This window comes from Borostomias antarcticus (genome assembly GCF_949987555.1).
Source record: "Borostomias antarcticus genome assembly, chromosome: 14".
Taxonomy (NCBI): domain Eukaryota; kingdom Metazoa; phylum Chordata; class Actinopteri; order Stomiiformes; family Stomiidae; genus Borostomias; species Borostomias antarcticus.
Window position 1 is genome coordinate 22,846,730 of NC_140247.1, and position 16,202 is coordinate 22,862,931.

A 16,202-nucleotide genomic window follows, 5' to 3' on the forward strand; every position below is an offset into this window, starting at 1 on the left:
AGAACAAAGATGGACGTTAGCTAGCTTTGTTTGACAAACCGGTAGATAACAGCGCACTATGTGGTATTTTGCGCATACAAAAGAGGTTGTGAACATGTCCTCAGCCATCTTGTTGTCCACTTGGAGAGCTAGCTGGGGGTAGGTAAAAGTGGTACGACTTCACGAGCCGAGAAAACAAGTTGTGGGGTGCATTCCAGTTTAAACTGTGAGTAGTATCTTGTGAATAACGACTTCACGAGCCAAATGGAACGCAACATTAGTTGACCCCTACACAGAAACCACACAGATGGGGGGTGACTTTCCATTCTGTACTGGTGTGTGGGCAGACAGGTGTCGTGGTTTCAATACAGATTAGGAGAGGGGAGAGGAGAGGACGGGGGAGGGGAGGAGAGGAGGTGAGGTGAGGAGTCCATTAGTACCTCGACCTCTGACTATGACAAAGGCCTTGCTGCGCTTGTTATAACAGTTGAACCATTAGGGGAAGTAAATACAAAACGGACCTAAGATCAACAACGGGGGTAAATGTCCTACTCCTGCGGCTCTCATGCTCTCACCTCATTGGTCCCGCTCTGCATGTGGACGTGGGACATGTAGGCCACAGGCCCGAGCGCCTTCATGCTGTCGCCCTCCCAGCCTCTCACAGGCTCCGACAGGATCTGGAGCTCCAGGTTCTTCCTCCTCCTCAGCTCCTGACACTGAGTCTGAGAGAGAGGGAGGGGACAGGGAGGGGGAGGGAGAGAGAGGGGAGGAGAGAGAGGGAGGGGACAGGGAGGGGGGAGGGAGAGAGAGGGGAGGAGAGAGAGGGGAGGAGAGAGAGGGAGGGGACAGGGAGGGGGGAGGGAGAGAGAGGGAAGGAGAGAGAGGGAGGGGGAGGGAGAGAGAGGGGAGGAGAGAGAGGGAGGGGACAGGGAGGGGGGAGGGAGAGAGAGGGGAGGAGAGAGAGGGAGGGGAGGAGAGAGAGGGAGGGGACAGGGAGGGGGCAGGAAGAGAGAGGGGAGGAGAGAGAGGGAGGGGACAGGGAGGGGGGAGGGAGAGAGAGGGGAGGAGAGAGAGGGAGGGGGAGGGAGAGAGGGGAGGAGAGAGAGGGAGGGGACAGGGAGGGGGGAGGAAGAGAGAGGGGAGGAGAGAGAGGGAGGGGACAGGGAGGGGGGAGGAAGAGAGAGGGGAGGAGAGAGAGGGAGGGGACAGGGAGGGGGAGGAAGAGAGAGGGGAGGAGAGAGAGGGGGAGGGGAGAGAGAGGGAGGGGAGGAGAGAGAGGGAGGGGACAGGGAGGGGGGAGGAAAAGAGAAGGGAGGAGAGAGAGGGAGGGGACAGGGAGGGGGAGGAAGAGAGAGGGGAGGAGAGAGAGGGGGAGGGGAGAGAGAGGGAGGGGACAGGGAGAGAGAGGGGAGGAGAGAGAGGGGAGGAGAGAGAGGGAGGGGACAGGGAGGGGGAGGGGAGGGAGAGAGAGGGGAGGAGAGAGAGAGGAGGGGAGGGGGGGGAGAGGGAGGGAGGGACAGGGAGGGGAGGGAGAGAGAGAGGAGGAGAAAGAGGAGGGTGAGAGAGAGAAGGGAAGGGAGGGAGAGAGAGGCGAGGGGAGAGAAGCAAGGGGGAGAGAGGAGGGGACGGGGAGGAAGAGAGAGGAGGGGAGGGGGAGAGAGGGGTGGATAGAGAGAGGGTGGGAGGGGAATGGAGAGAGAAGGGAGAGAGAGAGAGTGGGAAGGGGGGAGTGGGAGGGGAGGGAGGGAGAGAGTGGGGAAGGGGGAGGGAGAATGAGAGGGACAGTTTTAGGTGCTAGCTCTAAATTGTTTGTATGTAATTTGAACCTTTATTGAAAATTGTGTGCAATATGATTTTGCATTTCCGTACACATTTTTTCAAGTCAAGTTCATTCATTATGACGAGGATACGATATGACAAACAGGTTTCAGGTACAAAAAGTGGGGCAATGAGGTGAGTTCCACAGAACTGGGATCAGGGAGGGGACACCCCTTTTCACCTTGTTAGTAAAATGACAACCACATTCTATTTCCACCACAGACACTCAGAAAAAGGAACGTATGTAGATGGCGAGGGCAACTCAAAGACCTAGATAACCTTTCTGAAGCACAAATACACCCCACACACTCTTTACATACACACACGCGCACACTCACACAGGCATACACACACATACACTCATGCATACCCGCGCACACACACACACGCATGCATGCATTCACACACACCCCCCCTCCCACCACACACGCACACACGCACGCGCACGCACACGCACAGGCACACGCACACACACACACACAGTGACTACAGCATCAAGCATCGGTGAGTCACATGTTCCCTTCACACTTAAAACATCCACATTCTGGAAACCTGCGCTGCCAAGCTCTCCTAACTCATGACCAGCTACTTCTGTCCACGCCCACCACCGCCACCATCACTTCACTTGTCTCGGCGAGGTCGTTTCGTCAAAAGTGTTCCAAGCTGGTCGTGTTAAGCCGAGCGGTCGTGTTCGGTAACACCTGTCCCTTACGAACATGACAGTCATAGAGGAACTGGAAAGAATAGGATCCACCCATTCCGGTGAAACGCTCGTCCGCTTTCATCCCCTGACAAGTTACACCGTGTCCTAACTGCTTGCGACGCGAGCAACCGAACGCGACATCGCACGCTTGCTGTCCTAACTGAAACCGTTAAATGTCCTGTTCTGTTAGGTCATTTGTCTATATTCCCAACTGAAGACAGTTAAAGAACGAACGGCTGTCAACGCGAGCGACAGGAGGAAAATAGGAACAGGGCGAGCGTCACAAGGGCAGTTGAAACTGTGCCATGTTTGTTGGTGACTGTTGGCATTGGCTGGATGGATTTTGCAGGTGGATTTTAAATTTCCAACATTCTAACAACTGCCAAGTTTAGAATGTGTTGATGTAGGTTGGGGCAGTGTGTAGGCACCTTGTTGTTAGAATGTTGGAAGTTGAAAATTCAACTGAAAATCCATCCAACCGATGCCAACAGTCACCAACAAACATGGCACGCCAGTCTAACGTTATGGGGCGGCTGTAGCTCAGTTGGTAGAGCGGGTCGTTCAATGATCGAAGGGTCAGCGGTTCGAATCCCAGCTCCGACTGTCCACATGTCGAAGTGTCCTTGAGCAAGACACCTAACCCCAAATTGCTCCCAATGAGCAGGTTAGCACCTTACATGGCAGCTACCGCCATTGGTGTGTGAATGTGTGTGTGTATGGGTGAATGAGAGGCCATTGTAAAGCGCTTCGAGTGCCGCTAAGGTGGAAAAGCGCTATATAAGTGCAGTCCATTTACCATTTACCGTTATATAGGTTGCCATTACTCGCGGGAGTGTGCAGACACCTTAAGTCTCTCATATGGTCTCTCTACGAGGTGACACCTACCACCAGGTTCTTAAAGGTTGCCATGGCCTTCAGGATGTCGCAGAAGTCCGGGTGGGTGTCCTGCAAGGGCACGCACACACACAGACACACACACACACACACAAACCATAAAAGTACATCAACAAAAAAGAAATGTCTACTCATAATGGAATACTGAACGAGGAGAGGGGGGACATGGAGGTGGTAGGGGTCACGGGAGGGGGGGGGGGGTGTCGGACCGTACCTCCACGTGCCTCTCCAGCTCCTGCAGCAGGGTGGGGTACTTGTCCAGCCTCATGAAGGGCTTGCTCAGGCTGGTGGTCAGGGTCAGGATGCCTGGAGGACTGGCCCCCTGGCTCTCCATGAACTTGTCCAGCTCCTCGCTGTCAAAACGCACGCACACGCAAACGCACACGCACACACACACACACACACACACACACACACACAAAGCAGTGTCATATTAGTTGGGAGATAAACGCACACACACACACAAACGCACAAACGCACGAGCGCACACACACACACACACACACACACACACACACGTGTCATATTAGTTGGGAGATAAATATAAATGGCACATAAAAGTCACTCAGTCACTGCCCAGGAATTTGTTGGCTGTTTGATAGTTGCTACACAATCAGTTTCCAGGTTTCAGTCACACAATCAGTTTCCAGGTTTCAGTCTGTCGCTCTAAGCCAGAGAGTAGCTTGACAAGGCTACCAGAACATGTGTCGAGGACGAGGAGTGAGAGAAGAAATGCTAATGAGCTTACTTAGCAGTGCCTCGTCTAACCACAAATGTAGATATCCTGTTAGCTTGCTTCCTGTGTGTGGGTTTGTGTGTGTGTGTGTGTGCGTACATGTGCATTGGTGTGTGTGTGTGTGTGTGTGTGTGTGTGTGTGTGTGTGTGTGCGCATTGGTGTGTGTGTGTGTGTGTGTTTGTGTGTGTTTGTGTGTGTGTGTGTGTGCATTGGTGTGTGTGTGTGTGTGTGTGTGTGTGTGCATTGGTGTGTGTGTGTGTGTGTGTGTGTGTGTATGTGTGTGTGTGTGGCAAGCCTCCATCTTGCCCCTGCTCTGCGTTGCTTCCTCTTCACAGTAACATGAGCTCGCCAACTGGCAAAGGGGGAGGCGCCCATTATTGCTCAACAGCTTGTCTATGCTTATTTGCAAAATGGCACTGTTGCGCAACAGCTTGATTTATTTCTGCGTTTCACGGTCACTACAGTGTGAGATGCGTGCATCTTGTAAATCCTACTGGAGGGGCACAAGTAGTCTTCAAACCCATTACACGGAATACAGAGGGTTAAGAAGACGCGGAGGCAATTCTCTGCTCCTTAGTGAGCCTCTGGTAAAACGCTGCAAGACAGGTGCAGGTCACATCCAGGCAATTACACACGGAACGCCTGACACCTAGTGGCGTTTTGAGATATGGCAGCTGGTGATCCACATCAAACTAATCTAGAACCTGACTGCCTGGGACCTAAACAGAATCATCCCCCCCCCACAGATGCCTGCCTTCAACAGCGCTGCTCTGAGCTCTGACGTCCGAGCCGTTCAAACCCCAGGGCTTTAGGACCTGGCGGCGGCGCACGCTGCGTTCCATTTGGCGGGGAAGGGGTGAGGTGGGAGGTGGTGACCGCGTAAGCAGACAACGACAACATCCCGGACCAAAGATGGACGTTAGCTAGCTTTGTTTGCCAAACCAGTAGATAACAACAACTCACTACGCGGTGTTTTGCGCGTACAAAAGTGGTCGGGAACACGTCCTCAGATAACAGTTGGGGGAATGCTGTGTGTACCACTGATTTAACGAGACAGAAATGCTAATAAAACAGTATTATTTTCACTTAGTTACACAGGGAGCTGCCATCTTGTTCACGACTCCCAGAGCGAACTGGGGGTAGGGTCGAGTGGTACGAGTTCACGAGTGAAAGGGGCATTCCAGTTAAAACTGCGAGTAGTATCTCATAGATCACGACTTCACGAGCCAAATGGAACACAGCAGCAGTCTGTGGGGGTTGCTGGAGTGCTGGGAGGTGACCCGGGGCGAGGCGCTGTGCTGGGTGGGACTGACCTGTGGTCAGTGAGCACGCAGACGGCCGTGGGGTGGCCGGAGCAGTAGGCCAGATACAGAGTCCTGAGCTGACTCATGACGTTCAGGTAGCAGCCGGCCACTCTCTGCTGCCCTTCTGAAACCCTGCAGAGAGGGAGGGGGAGAGAGGGAGGGAGAGAGAGAGAGAGGCAGGGAGGGAGAGAGAGAAAGGGGGGAGGGAGAGAGAGGGGGGAGGGAGAGAGAGGGGGAGGGAAAGAGAGGGGGGAGGAGAGAAGGTGGGAAAGGGAGAGGGAGAGAGAGGGAGGGAGAGAGGGAGGGAGGGAGAGAAGAGGGAGGGAGGGAAAAAGAGAGGGAGGGAGAGAGAAGGGAAGAGAGTGAAAGAGAACAGGAAGAGAGAGTGAAGAGTATGAGTGAGTTACAGCCGTGTCCAGATCAATCAGATTACAGTAGAACCTCAGAGATCCAAACCTGTGGGGAATGAGGGTAGTTCGGATCTCTGAAATGTTCGTAACTCTGAAAGTGATGTCAGAATACACCACATTTACATTTACTCTAAGAATAAATCAATAAATACCCTCTATAACAATTGGTAAGGCATTGAAATTGCCATCAAATAACCAACAACAGTACAGTGTAGTTAAATCACAAGCATCCCTGCAGTGCACTCATTCACTCTGTGAAAACATGGAACGTAAACGTAGGCTGCTGCTGATAATCACTCATTGACAAAATCTCTGAATAGCTGTAGTTTGGACATTTTTACGGTTTTAAGTTTCTCTACAGCGGTGACAGACTGAGAACCTGGCCTCACCAAACTCATGTCCGGCAGCTTTCTTTCAAGGAATTTCAAAATAAAGGTCACTTTAACACGTTACAGTAAAATGTTCAATTGACAGCGACTTCCGTTTCTGACAGCTTCTCTGACTTTTCAGATGTGAGGTTCGGATCGCTACTGTATATATTTTCCATTCTCAGTCACCACTAGGGGGTGCAATAATTATATATAATATTAAGATATCCACAGAAATCTATGTCCCCCAGAAATCCACCAAGAAGTGACCAGAAGTGGCAGCTCCGCTGACAGGAACCCAGTGGTTCTACGTACTTGGTGCATTCCTCCAGAGACACACACAGGCCCTGCTGGAAGGTCAGGATGTCCTCCAGGTTCCCACACAGACTGGCGCTGTCCGCACTGCTCAACCTGGACGCCCCACCCACACACACACACACACACACACACACACACACACACACACACACACACACACACACACACACACACACACACACACACACACACACACACACACACACACACACACGGTGTGTTAGGAATGAGTACATCAGGTATTCCCAGTCGGTCAAAAACAAGAACCTTAAGTGGGCGATGAAGCACGACGTCACAATGAATTATTGCGCAATGAATCATCATGCGGGCCTATCTTCAGGGCCGTGCTTACTTGTCGCTGGCCTGCAGGGGGCGCAGGTAGCAGCTCAGCACCGCCTGCAGCTCCTTGACGAACTCCCGCTCGTGCTCCAGGATGTCCTGCACCACCTGGGCCGGTCGCACACAGACATGGACATGGACATGGGACACGCGGTGACACGGGAAAGCGTCAAGAGAGCAGCGACGCCTACTCACCACGCTGTAGTAGTTCTTGGTCAGCTGGGTTCCCTTGGGAGACAGCGGCTTCTCTGCGCAGGGGACATCAGGGGTCAAGGGGTCAGATTAACAGAGGGGTGGGTGGCCTATAGTGGGCAGGCGCAAACTAAGGAACAAGGGTCTGTTTGTTATGTGTTTAATATGTGTATAAAAAACGGTTTGTTACGTGTGAAAGCACTTTAAGTATCGCCATTTCATTTAAAGTAAAACTTTAGCTTGGGAATGGGGGGGGGGGGGGGAGGGGGGCGGAGTGACGGGGGTCAGAGGTCAGGTCACGGGCGCCTCTGCTCACCACAGGGCTTGATCTCGCGGACGTAGTTGCTAGGGAACCAGCCGGTCCTGCCTGCGAGCGCGCCCTCCCACCAGCCGCCCTCCTCCTGGCGCGTCACGCAGATCAGCTCGCCCTTGTTGAACGACAGCTCGTCCTCGTTGTTCTGCTTGAAGTTGAAGCGCGCCTTCACCATCAGCTGCCCGCCGCCGCCGCCGCCGTTCTCCGACATCTCCTGGCCGGACGAGAGCGCCGCGGATTTAGTTACTGGCCGACACTCGGGATCGGCCGATCGAGGCGGGTCGGTCGCGCAGTGTGTGTGTGTGTGTGTGTGTGTGTGTGTGTGTGTGTGTGTGTGTGTCCTTACCACTGGTTTGGATTGTCTGCGCAGGGACTTGGACTTGGAGAGTGTGTGTGAGGAGGTGGACAGACTAGGAACGGGAGCGCCGGCCTGTGGACATGGCCTCTCAGCACCACAGTCTGCAGCAGGACAAGCATGCACACACACGCACACACGCACACACGCACACACAGGTCATTGGTAAGGTTAAAGGGATGAGACTGACGGTGCGGAAAGCGTGGAGAGCCAGCAGCTTGTTGATAGTTCATGCCAGTCCAGGCCGATGCTCTGTCCAGCCCTGCGGTCAGCGGGCACACAGATGTCTACTGTGCCCTCAATTCCACTCATACCAGCTGGCACACTGATCTAAGCTCAGCAATCAATCAATAGATCAATCGATCAATCAATCAATCAATGAATGAATCCTTCAATTAATCAATCAATCAATAAATCAAGTGCATTTAACAGTGTTTCAATACACTTTACAGAGGTGGTGAATTAAAACCAAGACAACACATACATATTCAAAATACAAGACAAGTATAATAAACAAGTTAGTGATCAAACGCACAATCCCATGGATCAGGGATGAGGGGAGAGGGATGAGGGGAGAGGGGAGAGGGATGAGGGGAGAGGGGAGAGGGGAGAGGGGAGAGGGGAGAGGGGAGAGGAGAGAGGGGAGAGGAGAGAGGAGAGAGGAGAGAGGGATGAGGGTAGAGGGTAGAGGGGAGAGGGGATGAGGGGAGAGGGGAGAGGGGAGAGGGGAGAGGGGAGAGGGATGAGGGGAGAGGGGAGAGGGGAGAGGGGAGAGGGGAGAGGGGATGAGGGGAGAGGGGAGAGGGGAGAGGGGAGAGGGGAGAGGGGAGAGGGGAGAGGGATGAGGGGAGAGGGGAGAGGGGAGAGGGGAGAGGGGAGAGGGGAGAGGGGATGAGGGGAGAGGGGAGAGGGGAGAGGGGAGAGGGGAGAGGGGATGAGGGATGAGGGGAGAGGGGAGAGGGGAGAGGGGAGAGGGGAGAGGGGAGAGGGGAGGGAGTCCGGGGAAGGTAGAGTCTGTCCCTCTCCTGCTCATCGCACCGCTTCAAAGAGGCACGGGTCAAGATCAAAGGTTACGGCGGCTCGTGGCCGAGATTTTCCGTAGGCCGTGGAGCATGTAGATCACTGATGCACACGCCCTCTTCTGGATTCTAACAGAGCGCCCGCCTACTAACAGTGGCAGAATGGCGCCGATGCAGGCTGGGCCTCTACCTGCCAGCCAGCTGTCCTCCCCTGGCGCTGCACACGCACTGACATCAGGTCCCTTTGATTACGACCCCTCCCACCCACACTCACTCACTCAACTCTCTCTCTCTCTCTCTCTCTCTCTCTCACACACACACACGCCCCCCCCCCCCTCTCCTGAGTCACGCTACACTGCCATCCCCCCTGCTGCTAGAACCCCTAATCCATCCCCTAGTACAGATGGATGCATACTGTATAATGGCTCATATTCATAAGAAATAACACTGTGCCAAACAGCACTGTCCTAAGACTGAATGAGAGGGATTGGGCGAAACATGACATGCTTCATAATGTGCTGTATGTTTGGAGGTTAGAGGTCATTCTGGTGGCATTTGTTGTCAAATCCACGTCTGGGTGGAGCAATGGCTGCTGAGATTAACGCCTCGCTATATTAATGTGACTTCATCACCAGAGGGGATAATCTCCGAGCCATTTATACGAGGTTTGACAGGAACCAGCTGAAAGGTTGGTTTAGCTACTATCTGCTACAATGGTTTATCCTATTAGGCTAGGACTGCTAAACGCGTTGGATTGGCAGAGAAGAGACCAGTGACAGGCCCCTGTCCTGGTGAGCTTCACAGTGATAGAAACTAGTTGTGAGCAGGAGTATAGCTAGGCCGCTATGTGGTGACTAGGCCTCGTGGATTCCTTTCGCCTCTGGTGTCCACATGTAGAGAGATGCCCAGACAAGTCCTGGAGTCTGCACTTCCCTGTGGCCACCGCTGGTTCCAGCAGCTGTGCTGTTCAAACATAACACACACAGACGCACGTACACATACACACTCACGCCTGGAGACAAACACACACAAACATGCACACACAGAACTAAAATACTGACACGCACACCACCAAAACACACACACACACACAACTAAAGGTTGTCAGGTGATCACGAGCCGAAATACAGAAGGGCCTGATCACTGATGATCACATTAGTGCTCCACCTCAAATCAACAGCAGTTCACTCCTGAAGGAGGTGGCAAAAAAGGCTTCTGGCGCTCTGCGGCTCTATTAGATTTGCATGTACAGTAGTTCTGGTCCAGCTGGCAGCATCCTTCAACGCACTGCCTGAGGGTGCTTGTGAAGGAAGGGTAATGTACTGTAAACCTGATCTAATTGAGTCAGCCACGTCACTGATTTGAAGACACAGCCTTTGGACTGAAGAGATTCTGGTGCTTCAGCTGACCATCAGACCAAACAGGACCGCTGGCTTAACTACTATCATACAGAAAACTCTCTTATTGACAGTGAGACATGCATAATATTCACCCCCTGTTTAACTGATAAAACGCTGCTGTCTGGAGCTGGCATTGTCCTTTTACAACCCAACCAAGTCCTGGGACCAATTAAATGTATTCTAATCAGCTCGGCATATGTGATTTTATGTTCAAAAACATAGAAATCGGAATGTTCTTTTCAACATTTTGAAAATGTGCCATTTTGGAGACACAAGGGTTTGACTCGACAGCAGCGATAAGTACATTAATAAGTCATGTACAGCTCTGGAACACAGCTTTATTCATATGCAGTGTTCTCCAGTGTGATAAGAGATTAGCAGTAGCATGCAGGACCCTAGCACTGTTGACCATCAGTAAATATGGCCCTCGGCAGGAGACGCACTCTGACACGGCTAGGCCAACAGGCCCACAACATCACTATCATTATGTGATTCACGAGGCCTCTGACTGAGCAAAGACCATCACGGCTAAAAATGTCTACACCCCAACAGACACACGGCCGTAGGTATTTTAAACTACAATGCTAAAAGTGTTCATTAGGAGCATGGGTTCAGCGCACTACAGTGGTTAACATGTCGCTGTAACATTACAGCACCACTATCCACCTTATTAGAGGCCTTGCTCCCTGAGAGAGAGAGCAGGAGGAGAGGCTAGTCACTAAACATAGTTTACAGCTACAGACACGTAGCTACAAACATACAGCTACAGACACGTAGCTACAAACATACAGCTACAGACACGTAGCTACAGACACGTAGCTACAAACATACAGCTACAGACACGCAGCTACAAACATACAGCTACAGAAACGTAGCTACAAACATACAGCTACAGACACGTAGCTACAAACATACAGCTACAGACACGCAGCTACCAACATACAGCTACAGACACGCAGCTACAAACATACAGCTACAGACATGTAGCTACAAACATACAGCTACAGACACGTAGCTACAAACATACAGCTACAGACACGCAGCTACAAACATACAGCTACAGACACGCAGCTACAAACATACAGCTACAGACACGCAGCTACAAACATACAGCTACAGACACGCAGCTACAAACATACAGCTACAGACACGCAGCTACAAACATACAGCTACAGACACGCAGCTACAAACATACAGCTACAGACACGCAGCTACAAACATACAGCTACAGACACGCAGCTACAAACATACAGCTACAGACACGTAGCTACAAACATACAGCTACAGACACGCAGCTACAAACATACAGCTACAGACACGCAGCTACAAACATACAGCTACAGACACGTAGCTACAAACATACAGCTACAGACACGCAGCTACAAACATACAGCTACAGACACGCAGCTACAAACATACAGCTACAGACACGTAGCTACAAACATACAGCTACAGACACGTAGCTACAGACATACAGCTACAGACACGTAGCTACAAACATACAGCTACAGACACGTAGCTACAAACATACAGCTACAGACACGTAGCTACAGACATACACCGCCACCTGAACACGCCTGAGAAAAGGACAGTTATTCTCCTTTTCATTTATTGAGTTTTTTTCTATTAATAACCCCCCAAAAAACACATACAGTACATTTTCTTACCTTGGGTGGCAAAGTTGACCGCCAGCAGCGTGGTCAGGACCTTGCCAAAATTCTCCCCAGTGTACAAGCACTCTGGTTCAAAACCCTGGCAGAAAACAAAGACACCTTAGGATCACAAAAGCTAAATGCACTCATATGACTCTGATTAATATATATTTTTTATTTTATTAGTCCTTTATTTAACCAGGCTAAGTAGATTAGATAGAAATAGATTAGATTAAATAGTAAAAGAGGAAGGAGGAAGTAGGTCAAAAACACTATCAGAGCAGGGTTTTCCTCTGATAAACACCATCAGAGCTGGGTTTTCCACTGATAAACACTATCAGAGCAGTGTTTTCCTCTTATAAACACTATCAGAGCAGGGTTTTCCACTGATAAACACTATCAGAGCAGGGTTTTCCACTGATAAACACTATCAGAGCAGGGTTTTCCACTGATAAACACTATCAGAGCAGGGTTTTCCACTGATAAACACTATCAGAGCAGGGTTTTCCACTGATAAACACTATCAGAGCAGGGTTTTCCACTGATAAACACTATCAGAGCAGGGTTTTCCACTGATAAACACCATCAGAGCAGGGTTTTCCTCTTATAAACACTATCAGAGCAGGGTTTTCCACTGATAAACACTATCAGAGCAGGGTTTTCCACTGATAAACACTATCAGAGCAGGGTTTTCCACTGATAAACACTATCAGAGCAGGGTTTTCCACTGATAAACACTATCAGAGCAGCGTTTTCCACTGATAAACACTATCAGAGCAGCGTTTCCCAGGTGTGATCAGTGATGCTGGTCCCTGGCTCTACACCGACTCAAATCCCTACAGCAGAAACCCAAATGGGATGTGAGTACTCCAAACAAAACTTAACGATAACAGCAGACATGTCGAACATGACCCATATTTTACGCGCTAGTGGTTTGGCAATGAAACAGACAGCTCTCTCCTCATTTTCTATTTGATGCACATGGGGCGCTAACTCGCTGTCTCTCCCTCTCTCAGACAGATATCGTCTTCCCTCTGTCGGCTAAGGTTTCACATTTTAAATAAAACATCTTAAATATAGAGTTTGTGTAGCAAGGCACCACGCATACAGTCACTATCTCTCCATTACAAGCGAAAGCCACTGTAACCTTCCCCCATAGGTGTTAGATAGGCCACAACTAGGCTAAGGCTGAGATACATTTAGCCGAATGTTATTCATGTCACAAGACAACGAAAAGCCACATGCTAGTCATGTCACAATGAAAGGACACAGCCTCTTATAGCTGAAACGGCTTGGTACTGTATATAACATGTCAAAGCTATTCCTTGAGCCACTACAATTTAGAAAATGAAATCCACGATGAATCAGTCTTATTACTGTATCTCATCTTGTAGAAAAATAAAGACACTGTAAACTCCATCATTTCAAAAACAAAAGTGTCCCTGGAGCTGGGCCCTGGAGCTGTAGGACTGCAGCTTCCCCTTCTCTGCATCCCAGAGCAGAAGTGAAAGTTGTGTGACTGGTCTCTTTGTCCAGTCACATGACACGCCACCACCATGTGCATAATTTGGCTGTGGTGGGAGGGAAAAACAGGCCCAAAACAAACAAAAGACAGCTAGTTTATGCCATCACATCACTGTCCAGAGCATGGGCAGAAGACAGCTAGATTATACCATCACATCACTGACCAGAGCATGGGCAGAAGACAGCTAGATGATACCATCACATAACTGACCAGAGCATGGGCAGAAGACAGCTAGATTATACCATCACATCACTGACCAGAGCATGGGCAGAAGACAGCTAGATTATACCATCACATCACTGACCAGAGCATGGGCAGAAGACAGCTAGATTATACCATCACATCACTGACCAGAGCATGGGCAGGGCTGAACTGTGTTGGCACATCTGACCGTGGCTCTCCAGCTCCTGGAGCTCACAGGCTACTGCACCACCACAAAGGCTGTAATTATGGAGGAGAAGTGGGATGCTGGACTGGATGAAAGCAGAAGGGACCTCCCAAAGTAACCGGCAGGCCAGCTGCTATTTCTACTGAGACACTCTGCTTCCAGCAATCCAGGCTGATTCAATTACACTTTCCTTTTTTTCGGCAAACCAACTTATCTGATTTAAGACCAGAAGAAACTATTTATAAAGCTTGTGAAGAAATGAAGACCCAGCAAGCAAGCGGCAGTCAAGGAAACCATGGCATAATAGAGAATAAAAGAATTTCCTTAAATTACATATTATCTCCAACAACACTCCTTCCATGGTGTGTAAGTTATGCCTGGAGACGGCATACATATGATTATATAGCTACTAGTACTAGTTGTAGACATATGTCCCTCTCTGCTGATTGTGTGACTGCCCAGCAAAGGATTAGGAACACGCCATAACCTTTCCATTTGTGTTAACCCAGCAAGTAAGTAAATACCCACTGCACAAAACATAGACTGTGAAGAATTATTCAAAACAAGAGGCACCACTCAGAGATTTTCCCCAATCTAACTGTCTGTCTGTGTGTGTTCTGTCAGTCTGGTTGTGTGGGAGACAGCTCATTTATGAGGGCAGCCTGCTCCTCATGGCAATGACTGACATGTGACCAAAACATATGCCTGCAGAGGACAAAAATCTATCTGCCCTGAAACCAAAAAAAACTCAAAGAAAAGCCTGCTCATCTTGTGAACTGTTACATTTGTCAGTCGGTTATTACATCCACTGATACATGAAACCAGACAATAGCCAATTCAATGTAGAAGTGGAGAAACAGCTTTGCATTACTAAGTGAGCTACTACAGAAACCATAAAAACCTATTTACAAACACTTACCTCTACTTTCAAGGTCGTACATCCCCTCAAAAACTCTCGAATATTGGCGATGCAGTCAGCTTCGTTTCTCGGATCCTGACAGTACTAAAGACAGGGAACATTAAATAAATATAGAAACATATCCAGTAGTTATCTACGATTTGACGTAAAAACGCTGTAGCATACGAATCCGCCTCGGGGTGCAAAAGGAAACAAAGTAACTCTACACTGTAACGTTTCGAATGTTGGTGGCTTGGAGTTTACAAAGTAACTGGATTCTTCCTACGTCTTCTCGCAGACAGACCCAGGCTGTCTAGCATCGCGAGACTAGACCCAGGCCTGCCATTGGCATCGCGAGACTAGACTCAGACCTGCCAGTGACGGAGGGGGCGGTCGCTCCAGGAAGCGAGCCTAGAGGAGGAAGTGACGATGACCCCATTCACTTCAACCCAGTCTATTTACCTCAATCTTTACTGATTGGTTTTTGATTCAACAGACATCCTTGTAGAATTAAGCACTCTTTAACGCGCTCCACATTCCTCCATAAGCGCCCTATTTGATTCTAAATTTAGTTTCTTAAATGCTTACAAAAGGGTTTTCTACCATGCCCAAGACTGTGTCATACTAGGCTATTATCAACAATTCCCCCAAATCATCACCACTCACAGGCTACAGTAAGTTGGCCTACGTGAATGTCTCAGTAAACCGTGTGTTCAGTGGCTACAGGGCACGTGGGACTGTAAATTGACCATACTGCAGGCTAAACATCATTATGTATGCTGCCTGGGGTCACCACTCAGAATTAATCAAGAATAAATGTTAGGCTTATTTACCCCAAATTTAACTTTGCTTATTCTGATCAGCTAGAAGACCTTGTTTTCGCAATGCTCATTTCATCATATCAAGAATGCGGAACATTGTTTTCCACTCCACAGGAAGTCAGAAGCAGTGTAACTTTGTAACACGCACTGGACAGTTTATGCAGACTGAATCAAACATGTTACCAATATGAACATTGCATTCTGAAGCTGACCCAATCGCCTGCTAAATTAATGTCTTCAACCGAGGTTCAGTAGCCTGGTGCAAAGTTGAGAGCTCTAGGCTACCACTCCCTTCCTAAGAGGCGTCTCCAGAAAGGCTCGCTGTTCGTGTTTAATTACTCGCTAAAATGCTTTCTTCCTTCTTTGGCGCTTAACGTCGTAGGTATCTCTGATCAGCCTACTCACGGTACCTTGGGAAGGCAGCTGGGTACAAGCCGCTCCATGAGCTTGCACAAAACGACCCCATCTTTCAGCGATGTTTTCAAGAACTCCTCGGGATCCGCGATGTTCTTTTTAGGCGAATTAAGCACGCCTAATGATATCAGCCACGTTACCGTCTGCTCCTCTGGGTTCATTGCTCATCCGACTGTGTAGAGTTCTTGATCTTGCATCTCCAGTACCCACAGTCGGCAAGTTCCACAACTCCGTATCAATATGCTACCCACATCCGTACATCACACTTCTGCTTGAAGTGTCGTTTGTAAGAGTTACCCCTACTGGCTAACAGGCAATGTAGCAAGCCCTAAGTGATGAACAGGACTCCTCCACG

At 49.8% G+C, this 16,202-nt stretch overlaps 1 protein-coding gene across 2 annotated transcripts in view; it reads right to left on the reverse strand.

Annotated features, from left to right (window-relative positions):
- The window catches only part of arhgef6 (Rac/Cdc42 guanine nucleotide exchange factor (GEF) 6), a 29,706-nt gene extending 13,640 nt beyond the window's left edge, over window positions 1-16,066 (reverse strand). For both annotated transcript variants that reach the window (XM_084449033.1, XM_084449032.1), the window contains exons 1-12: window positions 15,844-16,066; window positions 14,634-14,717; window positions 11,817-11,901; window positions 7,722-7,834; window positions 7,379-7,589; window positions 7,066-7,118; window positions 6,884-6,978; window positions 6,529-6,624; window positions 5,445-5,567; window positions 3,609-3,747; window positions 3,386-3,445; window positions 555-701 (exon numbers count right to left, since the gene is read on the reverse strand). In XM_084449033.1, the coding sequence (XP_084305159.1) occupies window positions 555-701; window positions 3,386-3,445; window positions 3,609-3,747; window positions 5,445-5,567; window positions 6,529-6,624; window positions 6,884-6,978; window positions 7,066-7,118; window positions 7,379-7,589; window positions 7,722-7,834; window positions 11,817-11,901; window positions 14,634-14,717; window positions 15,844-16,008 (1,371 nt within the window). In that variant the 5' untranslated portion in view covers window positions 16,009-16,066. The remainder of the gene's footprint in view (window positions 1-554; window positions 702-3,385; window positions 3,446-3,608; window positions 3,748-5,444; window positions 5,568-6,528; window positions 6,625-6,883; window positions 6,979-7,065; window positions 7,119-7,378; window positions 7,590-7,721; window positions 7,835-11,816; window positions 11,902-14,633; window positions 14,718-15,843) is intronic.
- Window positions 16,067-16,202: the final 136 nt, after the last annotated feature.